This window comes from Protopterus annectens, chromosome 3.part0, assembly GCF_019279795.1.
Source record: "Protopterus annectens isolate FY-2018-M chromosome 3.part0, PAN1.0, whole genome shotgun sequence".
Taxonomy (NCBI): domain Eukaryota; kingdom Metazoa; phylum Chordata; order Ceratodontiformes; family Protopteridae; genus Protopterus; species Protopterus annectens.
Genome location: NC_056731.1, coordinates 1,250,434,969 through 1,250,450,028, shown reverse-complemented (window position 1 = coordinate 1,250,450,028; position 15,060 = coordinate 1,250,434,969). Strand labels below are relative to the sequence as shown.

General features: G+C 39.6%; 1 protein-coding gene across 1 annotated transcript in view; it reads right to left on the bottom strand.

Annotated features, from left to right (window-relative positions):
• The window catches only part of LOC122797043 (histamine H3 receptor-like), an 87,133-nt gene extending 80,307 nt beyond the window's left edge, over window positions 1–6,826 (bottom strand). Inside the window, exon 1 of the mRNA XM_044065818.1 lies at window positions 6,544–6,826. Within this exon, the coding sequence (XP_043921753.1) occupies window positions 6,544–6,826 (283 nt within the window). The remainder of the gene's footprint in view (window positions 1–6,543) is intronic.
• Window positions 6,827–15,060: the final 8,234 nt, after the last annotated feature.

Here is a 15,060-nt window from a genome sequence, read left to right as displayed (position 1 = left end):
TCCTCCCATGTTGGCCTGTACTTCTGAGAAGTAGATGCCGAACAATAGGGGGCCAAGGACCGAGCCCTGTGGGACACCACTTGTGACCGTCTTGGAGTCTGACATAGCGCCAGCAACTCTAAGCCTGTGGGTTCTGTCCTTAAGCCAGTTTGCAACCCATCTTGTGACATATGGGTTTACATTTAAGCTGGTACGTTTTTCTACAATACCCGAGTGGGGTATTGTGTCGAAAGCCTTTGCAAGGTCATGGTAGGCTGTATGGACTGCCTTTCCCTCATCAATGGCCTTGGTGACTGTTTCGAAGAAGTCGACCAAGTTCAAAAGGCATGATCTGCCCTTGATGAAGCCAAACTGGGTCGGGTCCAATGTCTGCAAGTCCCCTATATCTTTGTTTATGAGCTCCATTATGATCCTCTCCATAGCTTTGCAGACTATACTTGTTAAGCTTATGGGGTGGTAATTACCAGGGTCCGTAGAGGCACCGCCTTTGTGGAGTGGGACCACAGTTGCCGTACGCCACTCCTTGGGCACGTATCCTGTGGTAAGGCTGAGATTAAACAGCTGCCTTATGTGCGGGTTTAATTCCTCATTTAGCTCGTGTAGCACACAGCCGGTGACACCATCTGGTCCCATTGATGCTGTGTTTTTAGCTTTAGAGAGAGCAGCTTTCACCTGCACATTTGAGATGTCTGGGAGGCTACACTCCGCTGGGATAGTTATCTCTCCTTTAGGGGGGGGGTGAAGTTTGCACTGAACCTGTCTGCCAGTATGTTGGCAATGTCTGTGGGTTCAGTGATTTTTGTATCATTTTGGACTAATTCTGAGCATATCTGGGAGTTTCCACCCAGGTTCCTAACATAGCTGAAAAAGGCCTTATGATTGTCCTTTGAATCCATGGCAATTTTTCTCTCAAAATTGGCCTTAGTTGATTTTATGAGTGCTCGTATTTTTTACTAATAATGATCAGGGGTGACTTCCCTTTTATGGATTTTGTTCTATCATGTAATAGCTTTCTCCTCTTATTGTAAAGTTTGTTAATGGCTGGGGTCCACCAGACTGGATGTTTGCCCTTTGGGGAAAGAGTCTTGGTTTTATTTGGGATTGCCTGATCCATGCAGTCCTGGAGGTGTTCATAGAAGGCATTTGTAAGGGCTTCCGCAGCTTGGGTTGTGGTTTCCACTGGCTCAGGGGCCTTGAAGGATACCACACCAGTCTTGAGTAGTGTGAAGTTTGCTATAGAGAAGTTCTTCACTGTGGTCTTTTTTGTTTGGGGTGGGGGCGGGATGTGGATTTCCAGTGAGATTAGTTTATGATCAGATCTCACCAATGAGGGATATACTTCCAGTGTGGAGCATTTTGTCCCCATGTTTGTGATAATGAGATCTAGTATATTTTCTCCTCTCATGGGAACAGTGACTAGCTGTTCCATGGCATTTGAATTTATGAACTCCAGGAACCATTGGGCTAGAAAGTTAGGGCTTGAGTAATGTTCCCAGTCTATATTCGGGTAGTTGAAGTCACCCAATATGATGGTGTTTGGAGATACATTTATACCCTCCAGTGTCTTCAGGAAGGCTGTGTGGGGTTCCTGAGTTTGAGAGGGTGGCCTGTAGCATGCTACAATTTGTAGAGCAGTTTTTCCTATGGTTAGTTGCACCTGGATGGTTTCTGAAGCTTCGTGCATTGCCACCAACCTGGAGGTGTGGGTATCCTTTATGAATATGGATACACCCCCTCCTTTTGTCGTGTGGTCCAGGTATTGGGGCAGGAACGCATGATATGAGGTAAAACCTAATAGTGCCGGGGTGCTCTCAGGAGCCTTGAACCAGGTTTCAGTTACAACACAGACATCGATGTTCTCCATTCTGAGAAAGGCCTCGAGTGCGTGCATTTTGAGATTTAGACTTCTGGCATTGAGCAGCATTACCCTCAGTTTCTTCCCATTTTTGTTTTCTAGGGTGGTAGGTTTAGAATTTGAGCCTTGCCTAAAAAAAGGCACTATGGGGGTGGCAAGAACCTTAGCCAATCATGGCTGTTTGTCACATCAGACTTGTACTGTGTGCGTACAATGTGTTTTGGAGTTGGAACAGTGTTCACAGAATCCCTAATTATCTTACTCTGAATACTCAAGTACTCAGTTTGCCTTCAGTGTGTCTTCTGAAATCAGAGAACAACAGGTACAAATATGACTCTGTCATTGCATATGTGGGTGTAAATGACCTGAGATGTACCTCCCTGGACTACATGAAAAGAGACAAGGAGGAGCATTCGGATTATGTAGCCCAGGTGGTTATGACCCTAGCCCTGAGCAGCATCCTACAATCACCCAGAATGATACCACAGTACAAGCAGAAAATGATTGATTTCAACAATTGGCTAAGATTCTGGTGTCATTCTAAGGGGATCTGGTATCTGTCTGCCTGGGATGACATGATTCACAGACCTCAATGCTTTGCCAGAGATGACCTGCATCTGTCACCCCTGGGCTTCCGGATACTGGCCAAGGCTCTTGCTACCCCTATAGTGCCTTTTTTAGGCAGTGTTCCAAAGACCAATTTACCACTGTAACAGCTACAAACAAATGCAATCTGAGGGTCATGCTGCTCAATGCTAGAAGTCTAATTCTCAAAATGCACTCACTCAAAGCACTCCTTGAAATGGAGAACATTGACATTTGTGCTGTAACAGAGACCTGGTTCAAGGCAGCAGAAAGCACCTCTGCACTACCAGGCTATAACTCATTCCACATCTTTTGGCCCCAAAACTAGGACTGAAGCTCCACAGGTAGTGGTGTTTCCATATTCATAAAGGATGTGCACACCTCCAGACTGGTTGCCCAACATAGCACATCAGAGATACTTCAGGTGCAGCTAACATTGGATAAGACAGAGATTCATGTCATAGCCTGTTACAGGCCCTCAACCATGTCCCAAGACTCACACTCCATGTTGCTAAACACTCTGGAGAAGATTAGGGTCCAACCTAACACTCTCATACTGGGTGACTTTAACTACCCCTCCATTAATTGGAAAAACTAATCGTGTACCAACACACTCGCCCAATGTTTCCTGGTTAATTCCAATGCTCTGGACCAGCTTGTTCTTACCCCCACTTGAGGTACCAACATCCTTGACATGGTCATTACTAAAATGGGAGACCGTTGCTCTCCACCAATAGTCAACTCCTCTCTGGTTAGATCTGACCACAAACTAATCACCTTGGAAATCCAAATCCATACCACCACTCCCACCCCCCACACAAAGGTAACCACCATGAAAAACTTCTCCAAAGCTAACTTTGGGCTCCTAAAAACAGAGGTGGCTAACTTCACGGCACCCATGCAAATGCAGAATAGTTGCATGACCGCCGAATCATACACCAATGCACTGTATGAACTCGTACACAAATGCATGGATCTCATCATACCCAATAGAACCAAAATTCTCTCCTCCAAACAAACGAAGCTAATCTGGTGGTCCCCTGCCATAAACAAACTCTACAACATAAGGAGGAAAATGATGCATAATAAGGTGAAGTCCCAAGACTGGAAAAACTCCCTTATCAGCCTCAACAAAAAGTTGACATCCCTCATCAAATCCTCTAAAGCTAGCTATGAAAACAAAACTGCAGCAGATAGTAAAGACAACCACAAGGCCTTCTATAGTTATGTAAAGGATCTCCATGCAATATCTAGATTTGCTCTGAGCTACTGCACAATGGTACCTCCTATACCACCTATACTGAGCCAACAGATATTGCCAATATACTGGTCGACAGATTCAGTGCCAACCCCTCTCATCCCCCCAAGGGACCAATAACAATACCAGTAGATAGCCAGGCACCCAGTATTTCTGCTGCACAGGTTAACACAGCACTATCCAAGGTCAAGAATACAGCTTCTATGGGACCTGAAAATATCCCTGGCTGTGTTCCACATGAACTACAGAGTGAACTGGAAACTCACCTGTGTGCCCTGTTCAATCACGGCCTCACCTCCACAAAGGAGGAGTGACTATAGTCCCTGAGAACTATCGCTCCATTACCCTGACAAGTCTGATATGCAAAGCTATGGAAAGCATCATCATGGGCCTAATAAACAAGGATAAAGGGAATCCCCAAACTCTGGATCCCACACAGTTTGGTTTTGTGAAGGGTAGATCATGCCTGCTCAACTTGGTCGACTTCTTTGAGTCTGTCACCAGAGCTGTGGATAAAGGCATGGTGGTTCATACAGCCTACCCTAATCTGGCCAAGGCCTTTGATAACATTCCCCACTCAGCAATCATAGAAAAACTCACTAAGCTCGGCATCAACTCCTATATCACTAGGTGGGTTGCAAACTGGCTCACGGATAGAACCCACAGTGTGAAAGTAGCTGACTCCAAGTCAGATGACTGTCGAACAGTCATGAGTGGAGTCCCACAGGGATCGGTCCTGGGTTCCGCCCCTGTTTGGTATCTGCTTCTCAGAAGTCCAGGCCAACACGAAGGGACTCTGGCTGACAAAGTTTGCAGATGATTGCAAGTTGGGAGCCATTATTAACTCCCCAAGTGATGTTGACATCCTACAGAAAGGCCTCACTGAGACCAATGACCTGTGTCAGAGCCATGGCCTTATGTTCAATGCCAAAAAATGTGTCATCATCCCCTTTGGGAAAAATCTAGTTCCCATGAATTACTACATCGATGGTAGTCCACTGAACACAGAAGGCGTTATAAGAGATCTGGGAACACAGGTTGACAGAAACCTCTCTTTTGACCACCACATTGCCACTGTGGTCAGAAAGTACTTCTATGTGGCACATCTCATTACTAAGGGTTTTGCATCAAGGAAGAAAGAGATCATTGTCTCCCTCTACTCTTCCCTCATTAGCCCTGTCATCGAGTACAATGCCCCATTTGGCATGTACCTCACTAGACACCTGCAACAACTGGAGAGGCCACAAAACTACCTCACAAAGAGTATCCTAGGCCTTAATCACTTGACCTATATGGACAGACTCAAAAAACTCCAACTATTCTCTGTCTCATATCGCCTACTTAGAGGCGATCTCTGCTTGACTTACAAAGCCATGTCTGACCCAGCTCTGTTAGAAATGCTATATCTAAAGAAATCCCAATCCCTCCACACCACAGACTTCATAGACCTCAACCTCATTACCACAATCAACAGAATGTGCTGGAGGGACAGGTTTATAACCCAGAAACTGCCCATGCTATGGAATAGACTTCCCATACATGTTAAACAAAACACCTCACTGCTGGGCCTCTTCAAGAGAAATCTTGATGAGAGGATAGAAAATAAAACATTCACCCTGGGGATCACTCCACTGGCTCTACTCAACAGAGGTACTAGGAACTAAGGTCAGGTGGCATTATGCCAGGGTAATCCTATGTGCTAGGCTTGTAAAGGCTCAAGGGCCATTAGCCTAGTACACACCTATGAACCTATGAACATCTGTAGCAGGTGCCTTAAGTCTTCCTGCAGCATGCTTTGCTTTTGCAAATAGCTTCTGCAAGGTTTATAGAATCCAGCCCCTGGGCTTCTATATTTTAGTTTAAAAATCTATTCAGTGGACATTTTATCACAGAATTGCAATACATGACCATGGAATGCCAATGTTTGTAAAATTTATACAAAAAAGTGCAAACATAGCTGTTCGTCCCTCACTACACACACTATTTAGTTATAATGGAAATAGTATGGTCCTCTTAAAAAGCTTTGATATAGGGCATATTTTAAATCATACAGATGTCGTTCAATTAATTGGATATGGACATTGTTCATAATATTTTTCAGACAGCCATAAATCTAAATTGCATTTATTTATTTTTTCATTAATTTGTACATTTATTTGTTTATTCATTTTACAGATGAAACATGATGATGATGACAAAGCAGCATCACCTCTCAAATATGTAATAAAATTCTTTATTATGCAATCAGAAGATAGTTTAAAATGATCATGTGCCCATTGCTTACCTCAGAAGATAAGTAGTTAAACAGATTTAGAACTAGCTGTTGTATGTGCCAGAACAAGGCTACATGGAGAAACTTTAATGCCAAGATCAATTCTGTATAGTAACAAAAATAGTATTTGTGTAAGTAGATACGATATAGTACTATTGACATACCACTGACTGTGCAGGACTGTCCTTTCAAATGTAGTTAAGTGATCCATGTTTAGACCATGTCTGTTTTTAAAGCCCCTTTAACATCCTTTTCAAATAAATGTCATTGCATCTCCCATTTATAGAAAAATATGCACTGTCTGTAGCATGCTATGCTAATGTGATATATTGCTCAATATCATGTCAGAGATGAATATCTCTGGACGTACTGCTAAACCAACATTTTCAGTTTCAGTTTGCAAAAGTGAAAGCATGATAATTACAATAATATTTTTGTTGCAAGCATTTTTTTAATTCTGGATGGCTGACAATGGCAGCCATTCAAGATAACAGCAAGCTACACTTTCTGCATTGCTTCTAGGTGATCATTTTCAACTTTACCTCATACGAATAAAACAGAAACTGTACTTACCAACAAAAAAGTCACATACAGCTAAATTGAGCAGGAAGAAGTTACTATGGGTACGGAGTCTTTTATCCACAATAAATACTAGGAAGACAAAGCCATTTCCCACTATTGTTATAAGTACCATTGCAGCCAACGATACTATGAGGATCACAAAAGCAGTGCCTGTAAACCTTGGTAAGGGGTCAATGATATGATTTAAAACATCAGTGCCATTCTCAGGTGAAAAAAATGTATTTGCAGATTCAGTGCTGATATTGAAGTATAAAATCATTGTACCCATACTCATTGCTAAAGGCATAATAAACTATCTGCCTGAATCTGCTTGTTATGCACCTTTTATATTGTAACTAGAGGGCTGGGTTTCATGCCATTCAGTTTACCTTCCTTTTTTAACTGCCAGATTTAGTATTCTCGTGATGCTGGTAGTCCAAGGGGGATGCAATTTGCTGTTATTGCTTTATTGTCTTTTTTTAAGAAATGTTACAATTACTGTATGGAAGCTTAACTACTTTCTTCAGCATGCTTAATTAATTTGATTAGCTACTTAAAAACACCATTGTTGTAATTCATGTTTAATCACTACTTAATCAAAGCAGAAGCAGAGATATGAAAGTGAAGGAGATTTTGACTGAAACATCTGAGTTTTAATTGTGATGATGATCCAGTGTTATATTTTCAAAATGTACACACAGTCATGCACACCCATGCATACCTGTGCAAGCACATACAAGGATGTGTCCTCAGGCATATACACACACACACACACACACACACACACACACACACACACACACACACACACACACACACACACAAATATAAATAGAAAAATGTTGGTTTTCACATAACATTTAACATATTTAGCCCTGCAATATTCATAGGCAACTTGCATACTTTATTAGTTACTAAGTGATATCTTATGGTGGATTTGAATGGTTGCAGTCTACTTAACAGCCTGAAGTGGTTTGAAAGTTTGTTCCATGCCTTGGAGATGGTGACAGAAAATAGCAATTCACCGTAATAATTATTTGATTTATCAGCAATGGTTAGTTTAATTTCTGAGGGTCTTAGAGTTCTATTTGGTACATGTAATGAGATTTGACAGCAAGGATGTTTTAAGTTCATGATGAAATATTTTGTATGCTGTGAGTAGGTGGAAGATGATAATGGGCCGAGGAAGTTCAAGCCAGATGAGGGTACTGAGCACCATGCACTGGTGGGAGTAGTTTGTAAGGCTGCAGGCAAATTTGCTAATTTTGTAGTAGGTGCTTTCTGGTTTGTGTTTGGTGGAAGAGTTAAGATTTGTGAATATTGTCAAGGTATATAGGAGGGTAGGAAGGAAAAGGGAGGTGTCAGCTATTTTTTTTACTATGACCTTTGAGTATGTGCTTTGCTATATAAGACAGTCTAGTTATTTAGAGTATCTTTTTGACTGCAGTGTCAATGTGCAGATCAAATTTTAACTTGTCACTGATAACTCCTAGTAATTTTGTGCTGGTGATGTTTTCATTTTTGTGTTGTTTGAGCAGATGTTATTAAGATCATTGTTGCTTTGATTTATGTTTTTGGAAGGGAGTAGGATTAGTTTGGTTTTGTTGGGGTTAAAGAGCAATTGAGATTTATTTAGCCAGTTTTCTAGAAAAGTGAAAACTTCCTGCATGATGGTTTCTTTAATATGAAGATCTGGAGCTGAGAAAACTAAAGTTGAATCATTAGCATATTGTATTTTGGTGGTAAGTTTTGATTCCTTGTTCATATAATTAATGAAGATGTTGAAAAGTATTGGCTCAAGTATGGAGTCTTGAGGGACATCTGTTGTGATTAAAAGGAATGTGGATTATGACTCATTCTATTTTACAGACTGGGTGTGATTGTTTAGCTGGCTGGTGAACCAGCTAGTTAAGGGAGTTATGAGGTCTGCAAGATTTAGTCTTTAGGAGAGTAGTTGATGTGAGACCATATCCAAGGCTTTCAGCAAGTCCAGGAAAAATGTGGAGATAACATTACCTTAGTTTTTACTTTGATAAATGGTATCTAGGAAATGTAGTAGGGCAGTTTTGGTGCTAGGGTGGGATTGAAAGCCAAGCTGGGTAGGAAAAATTATTGGTTATCAAGTAGAAAAGCTAGTGGATGCAGATGCATGAATTTTTCAAGTACTTTGGAAAGAGGATGAAGTATTGCTAAAGCTTGAAAGTTTAATGGTTCAGTGGATATGACAACTTTGTGTACTGGGATTATGAAGGTAACTTTCCATAGGTCTAGGATGTAGTTTTCACTAATGGCTCTATTAGGATAAATACAGGGTAATAAATGGTGTCAGAGGCTCTACTGAGGTATTTTGATGGTAGGCTGATAGGAGGCAGTGTTGTAGACTTCAGTTTTTTAATGTATTTCAGGTGGTATTTGTCTGGATGGTTGTTATATTGAGTTAGGGTGTGGACCTATGGTTGGTGTGGTTAGATGTGGTGGGTATACATTGCTAGATTGAGTTGGGAGTGTGGCATTATGGTCATGGGTTAGGTGGGGTGGGTGTAAGTTGTTATAGATTGAGTTAGATGCAGTCCTATGGTTGGGGGATTAGGTTGGGGTGGATATAGTTTGTTATTGTTTGAGGTAAGTAAGGTACATAATATGAAGTGTTTGTTGAATTTGTCTGCAATCTCCTTGCTGGTTTCAGGTGGGAATGGATGTGTGTGGGTTTTTTGCCTGGTTTTAGGAGGTTGTTTAAATTTTGCCAAAATATTTTGAAATGTTTTTAACTGTGTGGTTTGGTTTGTAGAGAAGACATTCTTTTCATCATAACAAACTTGTGTCTCTGTGCAGTTTTTGAGGCACCAATATGCATCTAGGCAGGACTGGCTTCTACTTGTGTGCTTTTGATTCCATGCATTGTCCCTGTCTCTCATGTGCTGTTTAGTTTGATGGGTTAGCCATGGGAGAGAATCTATTTTCGCTCTTTTATGTCTCAGTGGGACTTGTTGGTTTAGAATGGTTAAGAAGGAGTTATTGAAGTGACAGGCAGTTTCATCTACAGACAGATATTTGAGGGGTTCCCATTCACATTGCTTAAGTGTGTCATTAAATATGGATTAATCAAAACTGGTTAAGTTTCTCACAGATTTGAATTACAGAAGTTTGGGGGGCTTGAATTCTTTGCTGATCTAGGTGAGGTGATGAATGCTGAAAGAGAATGGGAGTGTGCTACCTAGTTTAAGTTTTTTCAGGTTGGATGAAAGTATGCCGTTTAGTATGGAAGTTTTTTTGGATACTTTGTCAAATTGAGTGGGTTGTTGGATTGGCTGAGTAAAATGATAGAGGATAATATTATGAGGAGTAGAGTTAGATTTGTTAAAGTACCAATCTATGTTAAGGTCACCGAGCAGGATGGTTTTGTTTTGGAAAGTAGGCAATAAATATCTATATATGTTTTGGTAGTCTGTGCATTTTGGGGAGAGGGAAGGATGTAGGCAGGTACAGTGATTTTGGATTTCTGATTATTTAGCTAGAGTTTGGCTATCAGTATTTCTTTATTGCTGAATTGTGGAATAGTTGAGAGGTGGATATGGATTTGTAAGGTGGCTTAAAAGATGATGGCTATGCCCTCAGCTCATTTACATATTTGGTCTTTCCTAATGATTTTGGAAATGGAAGGAATGATTTCTTCATCTTTAATGTCAGATCTTAATGAGGTTTCAATGGTAACTAGGATGTGGGGTTGATGGAATTCAATCCATATGTGAAGGTCTGATATCTTATTGCAGATGCTGCGGACATTGAGATTATTTAGAGAATGGGCAAACTGTACATCAGTACCCTGATTGGAGTAGGGTATTAATTTACAAGTAATGCCCACCAAAAAATGAGTCTGCCACTTCTCGGCAGCATATCAAGCTGCCGTGGAGCTCAGACTGAAAAAACAAAACTGCAGCCATCATTTTACACTCACTAAATAGTGCTTTTGCTATTTAGTTGGTGTAAAATGTAAACAAAAAAGAACACAACAAAAAAAAGTTGAGTGTGTCTGCGTGTGTGTGCGTGTGTGCGTGTGTGCTTGTGTGTGTGTGTGTGTGTGTGTGTGTGTGTGTGTGTGTGTGTGTGTGTGTGTGTGTGTGTGTGTGTGTGTTTATGTCTGTGTGTGAGTATATGCATGCATGTCTGTGCAAGTGAGCGCAAACAAGCCAATAGTTTACTCTCGCTAAACAGTGCTTTTGCTGTTTAGCAAGTGTAAAATAAAAAAAAAAAAGAAAAAAAATTAAAATAAAGCATGTGTGAAAGTGTATGCATGTATGAGAGTAACAGAGAGAGAGAGATTGATTGAGCAAAACAGAAACATGTGTGTGTGTGTGTGTGTGTGTGTGTGTGTGTGTGTGTGTGTGTGCGCGTGTGTGCGCGTGTGTGCGCGTGTGTGTGTGTGTGTGTGTGTGTGTGTGTGTGTGTGTGTGTGTGTGTGTGTGTGTTTATGTTTCTGTCTGCATGTGTGAGTGAATGCATGAATGAAAGCCGAGAGACTCTGTGTGTGAGAGAGAGAGTGAGTGAGTGAGTGAAGTGTAAAAGGTCCACTGGTAGCATGACTGAGAGAGTGAAGAGAGAATGTTCTCTGCTAGGGTTAGAGAATGTGTCACTATAAAATTGTTGCATTTACTTACTTATATATTTTTAAGCACTATTTTATTTTTTTAATATATTTTGGATGTAAAATGCCAACACCATTAACATATACTACATTAAAAACGAAACACTAGGTGGAGGAAGTATTTTACATCAAAAATATATTAAAAAATAAAATAGCGCTTACAAATACATAAGTAAGTAAAACACAACAATTTTATAGAGAACCAATTCTCTAAGCACAATAATGCCCTACAGGGTGTGTATTAATGTGTAATTAATGCCCTGCCAGGGACGTAGAGGCCCTCCGCCTGCTGCATCGGGCCTCACAACACCCCTAGGTGGGCATTAGTTACAGATTTACACACACCCTGTTGGGCATTATTGCTTGCATATTGACCTATATATGACCTAGTTAGTCATTACAATCCTCCCATATGTCTACAAGTCAATTAAATCTGCTGGGCATTGTCTGTAATTGTACCATGTTGCTAAGGCCTGGAACTCCTTATCTCTATCCATCAGGTCAATACCCCCCTCCAATCTTTCAAAACCATTCTGAAAGACTTTCTAGCCAAAAGCTGGCTCTATTCTTGCTCAACACTAGGATAAACTATATCTCTAAATGTGGACAAATATTTTTCATACCTTACATCTCCTTACTCTCCATTCTTTACCCACTTCCTTACTTCTGTCATTTTTTCTCCCCTGCTATCTAAATATACCATGAGCCTGCTTTTCTCTCACTTTGTATTGCAACTCCTATTTTTACTATATTAACTTACCTTTAATTTCTCTATAAACTGCCTAAATTTTATTGTCATATAACTTGTATCTATTCTTAACCAATGTCTCTTATTATGTCTAATTTTATATAATTATGTAAATTGTATTTTTGTATTCTTTTTAAAGACTGTAAAATGACTTTTCTTAAAATGTTTTGTAATACTTTAGAGTTTTCTCACAGACTTCCACTGAAATTGGTCCCTACATATTCAGATGTTCCTGATAATCAAATGTCAATAAAATAAATAAATAAATACATTTGTAGGTTGGAGGAAGAAACCAAGGTTTGTTATGTTTTAGATGAAGACTGAGGAGGAGGAGACTTATTATTCAGTGGTCTGGGTTGGTTGGATGTTGAATCTGGCTAGTGTTAAGCCAGGTTTGGGATGTTAGCTATACCTATGGATACGTAATACGTAGGTTTTAGAGGAGGACTTGGTTTGAGTGTCAGTAAGCATGATTCATAGGTAGTTAATAGGCTTAGGCTGGCTAAAATTTCTGTTAGGGGATGTAACTGTATATGCATTTTGGGAAGTGAGAAACAGTTGTACAGAGGAGTATAGAATGGAAAGGGGAGGAAGAAAACTACAAAAAAGTATTGAGATGCACCTATTGGGAATGAGGTTAATAAACTAAGAATGGGGGAAAAGATTGTTGAAGAGAGCAGAGCTGGCTGGTCCACACCTCCCACATTAAGGGAAAACAATCTGTCTAGGCCTTCTCAAGCCCAGTGATTCTGTGCACTGAATCTAGCAAAGGTAAACAAATGGTTTCATGCAGAGTTTTGCTGTAGCTGTTAGAAGACAGACACTAAAAGTGAAGGTACACAGCTGTAACTATGGATAACCAAACTCTGCAAAATGGGATATGTACAACTACACTGATGTACCACTGGGTGCACAAGGATGCTAAAACATGATGGCAGCCCACTCAGAGGGAGCTTACAGCAGTAAAAACATAGGTAAGAAATGTATGCCATCTGTAGATGCAGGTTTGGGTGTGGCAATGCTCTTATTACTCAAGCTCTGTGAAATAAGATACAAAAAAGCTGCTACAAATATCTAAACTATTTAGAGTAGTAAACAGGCAAATGGAGTAATTTTAGTTGTCTGTGAATGTTGGTGTGTAACTTTTCCCTTCACTGTTGGGGGCATGTCACACTTCAAATCAACTTATCCCTGTACTTGAATTCCTCCTGTTTTGTAGTATTATAAATGGCACCTATTACAAGAATAACAAAAGTTTTGCATTTTACTATGTTGCTCTAACAATGAATCCCTGCACACAAACACTTTTTTCAACCATATTGGTCTATTGAAGAAAAAAAACAGACCAGAAAATTAAAAGATGCAAGTATAAAGCAATGTCTACTACCAGATAAAATATACTAACCATGTGGAAAAACTTATGTTTAATTGGCAATTATTGTGTTAATAAGTTAACAGTCTCTCTCTCTCTCTTTATATATATATATATATATATATATATATATATATATATATATACATACACGAGAATTATTCTGGTAAAAATATGGGACAATGTATCGGAAAGAAGGATGGGACCAGGCAAAAGTACATTATGTTGCAACAAAGAAAAGGAGCAGAAGACCACAACAGAGATGTGAGGAGATAGTTGTCCCCAGTGTTCAGTTAGAACACTGACTTCACATCTTTGTCATTTGTGAAAAAAGCAAAATAAAAAAAAAATACTTACATATTATAATATTTAGCAACAGTAATAAACGGTCCAAAATTTCAGATGTTAATTCCTCTTCTATAAAGGCACTGAAGAAGCAAAATTAAACAGGTGTAGTCACTGGAATACCTCAGCTTTAATTTATGATAAGCCCTTCTATTCACCAACTAGACTTCATCAGATCACCTTCAACTTTTCAATAAAAGCTGTATCCCATGAAAAACTAATATACACATAAAAAACACAAAGCATCATAAATCATTATTGCTGCCCTCATACATAGTAATGAGGCTAGCATACACCTAAAAAGTTAGCCTGATATAACTGAAACCATTTTTTGCAATCTAAACTTAAATAAGAAACAGAAAGAGTAATAATAAAACAAATTCTAAGTAAATTGAAGTGCAGAACAAGTAATTAACTCCTAGTTTATCTCCAGACAGGAACAACCATGACTAGGAACCTTTAAATAAAATAACACTTTATTTTCTGTCCGACCGCAGCTATAAAGCAGCCATCAAAGAATACTAAACCACATACACATGGATACACTTAAATATATTCAGCAATAAAACAATTATCCAATACAAAATTATATCAATTAAATTAATCTCCAATTGTATTCAAAATTAAGACCTAAGACACTGACCCCCAGATTTAATAAACTATGTTTAGGAATAGTGCAAGCCCTACACAGAGTGTACCATGGCTGTGTCTGCAGCTCCCCCTCTGCAGCGTGCCTTTCATATTAATGAAGGTGCACTACTGAGGGGTAGCTGTGTACATGGTTAATGAATCAGTGTAGGGGGTGAGTTACAGTGCTCAGAAATGTGTAACATACCCCCTGCACTGTCAAAGTGCCGTATGGCATAAAAGATTAAAGTAAAGTGTCCTCAGACACTTATTTATAATCATATTGATATATCTAATGGGGGGGTACAGTGTCTGTAACACACCTGCTGCAATGTCAAAGTGCATATGGCACTAAAAGTTTAAAGTAATGCATCCTCAGACACTTATTTATAATTTTCTCATATATTTCACAGAGGGAGTGTGTTACAGTGTCCATAACACACCCCCTGCAATGTCAAACTGCCGTACAGCACTAAAAGTTTAAACTAAAATGCCCTCGGGCACTTATTTATAATTTTCTTATTTATGTCACGGGGGGGTGTTAACACACCCCCTGCACTGTCAGAGAGCTGTACATTACTGAAATTAAATGTGAAAATGTGATTTAAATTATTTGTTTTATTTATTTTAGTTTGTATTTGCGCATCATAATGCGGCTCTTAGCAATAAACATGTGCCAGACACCTAAAAATAGAAAATAGATGTTTTTAATGTTAATGAAAAAAGGTCATTTTTAAGCATAACTAAGTGGGTTTGCATGGCATGTTGCTCAACAGTGCTTAAACGTATCTGAGA